The sequence below is a fragment of the Buceros rhinoceros genome, unplaced genomic scaffold, assembly GCF_000710305.1.
Source record: "Buceros rhinoceros silvestris isolate BGI_N320 unplaced genomic scaffold, ASM71030v1 scaffold26250, whole genome shotgun sequence".
Lineage (NCBI taxonomy): Eukaryota > Metazoa > Chordata > Aves > Bucerotiformes > Bucerotidae > Buceros > Buceros rhinoceros.
Window position 1 is genome coordinate 856 of NW_010391764.1, and position 2927 is coordinate 3782.

At 35.1% G+C, this 2927-nt stretch overlaps 1 protein-coding gene across 1 annotated transcript in view; it reads right to left on the reverse strand.

Annotated features, from left to right (window-relative positions):
• Positions 1-1059: 1059 nt before the first annotated feature.
• LOC104499467 (beta-lactamase-like protein 2) overlaps positions 1060-2927 on the reverse strand; it is a 2383-nt gene continuing 515 nt past the window's right edge. Inside the window, exons 2-3 of the mRNA XM_010142980.1 lie at positions 2469-2632; positions 1060-1187 (exon numbers count right to left, since the gene is read on the reverse strand). Coding sequence (XP_010141282.1) covers positions 1060-1187; positions 2469-2632 — 292 coding nt within the window. The remainder of the gene's footprint in view (positions 1188-2468; positions 2633-2927) is intronic.

Consider the following 2927-nt stretch of genomic DNA (forward strand, 5'->3'; position numbering starts at 1 on the left):
ACATGCAAATACTGTTATTTTGGAACCAAAGGTGAATGTAAGAGTAACCTTACAGTACTTACTGAATTAACCAGGTAAGAATACTTAGTTTTAACCAAGCATAAAGTTTGGCTGAATTACCCCAAACTTCAAAATGTACCACCCCTGTCTTAATTGCATTCAAGTGTAACAAGTTGTTTTCCATCTCTAACTTAATTTTGTCCAAATGTACAGTAGCGATAGGTCATCAATATTGAATATAATATTCTCAATATATTTTTAGTATTATAATAATATTCTCATATTTTTTTTAACACTAACAAAATAAAATGCTTTTGGTCATATATATCCTTTATTTTAAGATTTTTTCTTCGAATCAGCCAACTGGTATATTCTACAAGTGGAATATAATTAACATCTAAGCTGAGAAAAACAAGCAAAATTTGTCCTTGAAAAGTAATGCCTTGTTAATGAAATAACTCTGAGAACAGAATAGTCTAGAGTTTTTCATTAAGTATGTGTGTTTGTGTGAGGCAGAGTAGCTTTCTGTTTCAGACTCATTCAAGCTAACAAGACAGGCAATATGCTCTCTGGTAAGAAGCCTTCCCAAACTGGCACCCTAGAAGAATCTAACAGGTTAAAGGTTTGAAAGCTGACATTTTAAGTATTAAATGTTTTAGTGCCTTCTTGGGAAATACTTTTAAAGTAAAAAGAAAGGCTAAATAAACCATTCAGACTGCCATAAACTTGCCCAAAAGTAGAAATTTTAACCATATCTACTTATCCAAGAGTGATAAGAGTAGAATCCTATTCGATTTTCCTGGAGGAAATATTTTTCAAGGGGAATGTTCTTAATTTCTCTGCTGAGGCCAAAAACCAAAGGCTAATTCCTGATAATCCTAATTCATAAACCCCATTTTTTAAAATAAACATACCCTGCTGTATTATGATAGGAAGTCTACATGCATAAGTGTGGAAAAGATCAAATGTATGGATTACCAGTCATTAGAAGTTAGGAGACATATACGTGTTAGAATTCTGAAGAAAAAAGTGATCCAGCAAACTTGCAGAAATTAGTGTTTACCTGAGTGTGGCTCCCTCTGTCTCTATCACATCTCCCTCTTTAAGATAATAATATTTATGTCCTCCTTTTATTTTATCTTCATGGTGAGGGGCACGAGGAAGCTTACTGATGCGATATTCAGAGTCTATTTAAAGCAAGCAAAGAAAAGAATGTTTTGAATTTTTCACTGAAAATACTAATTCCACAGAAAAGCTACATTTTGAATAAGTACTATTAATTATTACACAGTATGAATATAAAACTAGAAGCAAGAAATTCTGTACAGTAACTTTATGTTTATAAAGCAACCTTATTCCAGAGCCACAAACACTGAATAATGAAAGCCACTGTATATACATTGTACTCTATACCAGCAGCAATTTTTAAGGCATAAAAGGAGAAGTGAAATTAATAAAGAAATAACAATAATTATTGCATTTTACAAATGTTTTATCTTGACTCATCAAGAGCCCAAAAGCCCAAGTTTCTACAACACTAAGATTACTGTGCTCACATTCTGCAACATGATTCACAGAAGCACCATTCAACATTTGGCTAACACTAGATGGAGGCTTTTTGACCTGCAATTTCCCTCATTGTCTACTGATCTGTACTGTGTGTGAACCGTGAATGCCTTGGTTGTAACAGCTATAGATATTTATATTCCTTGCTAGTCTTTATGACCATGCTCATGAGTTGACAAAACCAAAATCCTCACAAAGAGTCCAACGTTGTTTTCAGTAGTAACTGGCTTCTTTGCAGATAGGCACCTGGCAACTTTACAAATCCTAACAAAACCAGTGACAAAGTCCAAAAATGCTAAGAACGACACAATCCATACTGCTTATTCTCTTGTCAGATTCCAAAGGTCAAACATCTCTTTCTGTCCATCAACACGAAATACACATTTTTAGATCACAATTTACCTGCAGACTGTCCTACCCTCCTTCCCTCTCGTGATCTGAAGCCTACAAATTTGTTAGCAATTACTAATGGTCTGCTGTAAGCAATCTCAGCCTTACGGATGTTTCTTTTTCAGAGATTAAATTTTTTCCACAAACAAAAATAACGATTAATTTGTCACTACTGTTAATGTAATGAAAGGAACGCGTAACAAGCTTTTCTCACATTTCTTAAGATCATGTAAACTGCTGATGGTTCTCATAATTCACAAAGAAGAAAAATTCACTATGAAGGTATGCATAGGTATTGAAGAAAAACTCTAGCACAATGACAATATTCAGATTATTAATTGCTCTCACTCTAACAAACAGTAAACTCACTGTAACAGTACTATGAAATTACATGTAGTTTATATGGAGATTCCAGAAGAATAATCCAACTGATTTGCACAGAAGCACTCAGTAAATTTTTCTTCTTGCCACATATCTAACATTTTCAACACTATCCAAAATCTCTGGCCTACCATTACGGATGTTTTTGCAGATATCAGGTATTCCACCAGTATGATCATAATGCCAGTGTGTCACTAAAATTTCTTGAATTGAGATGTTGAACTCTGACAGTGCCTGCTTTAAACAGCCAATGTATTCAGGAGTAGCTGGCTCCCCAGTATCAATAAGGACTCTTCTACATGGTAAAAAACAAACACACAAAAAAAATCAACAAACAAACAAAAAACAATCCAGTGAGAGAACCGAGTGCTCATGTGACAGTTAAACGTTAAAAAAAGAACCCAACATTGCACGGAAATGTTGTAACGTATGTCTCCATATTCCAGATGCCTCCATGATATTCCACCCCCGTGCCGTAACAATTTACAAATTTATAAACAATACCTACAACTCCCGGACAAGTGGCAGGGGGTTTAGAACACCCGGGGAGCCAAGACGAGGCACCCACCGCCTCACTTCGGAATTCCCCG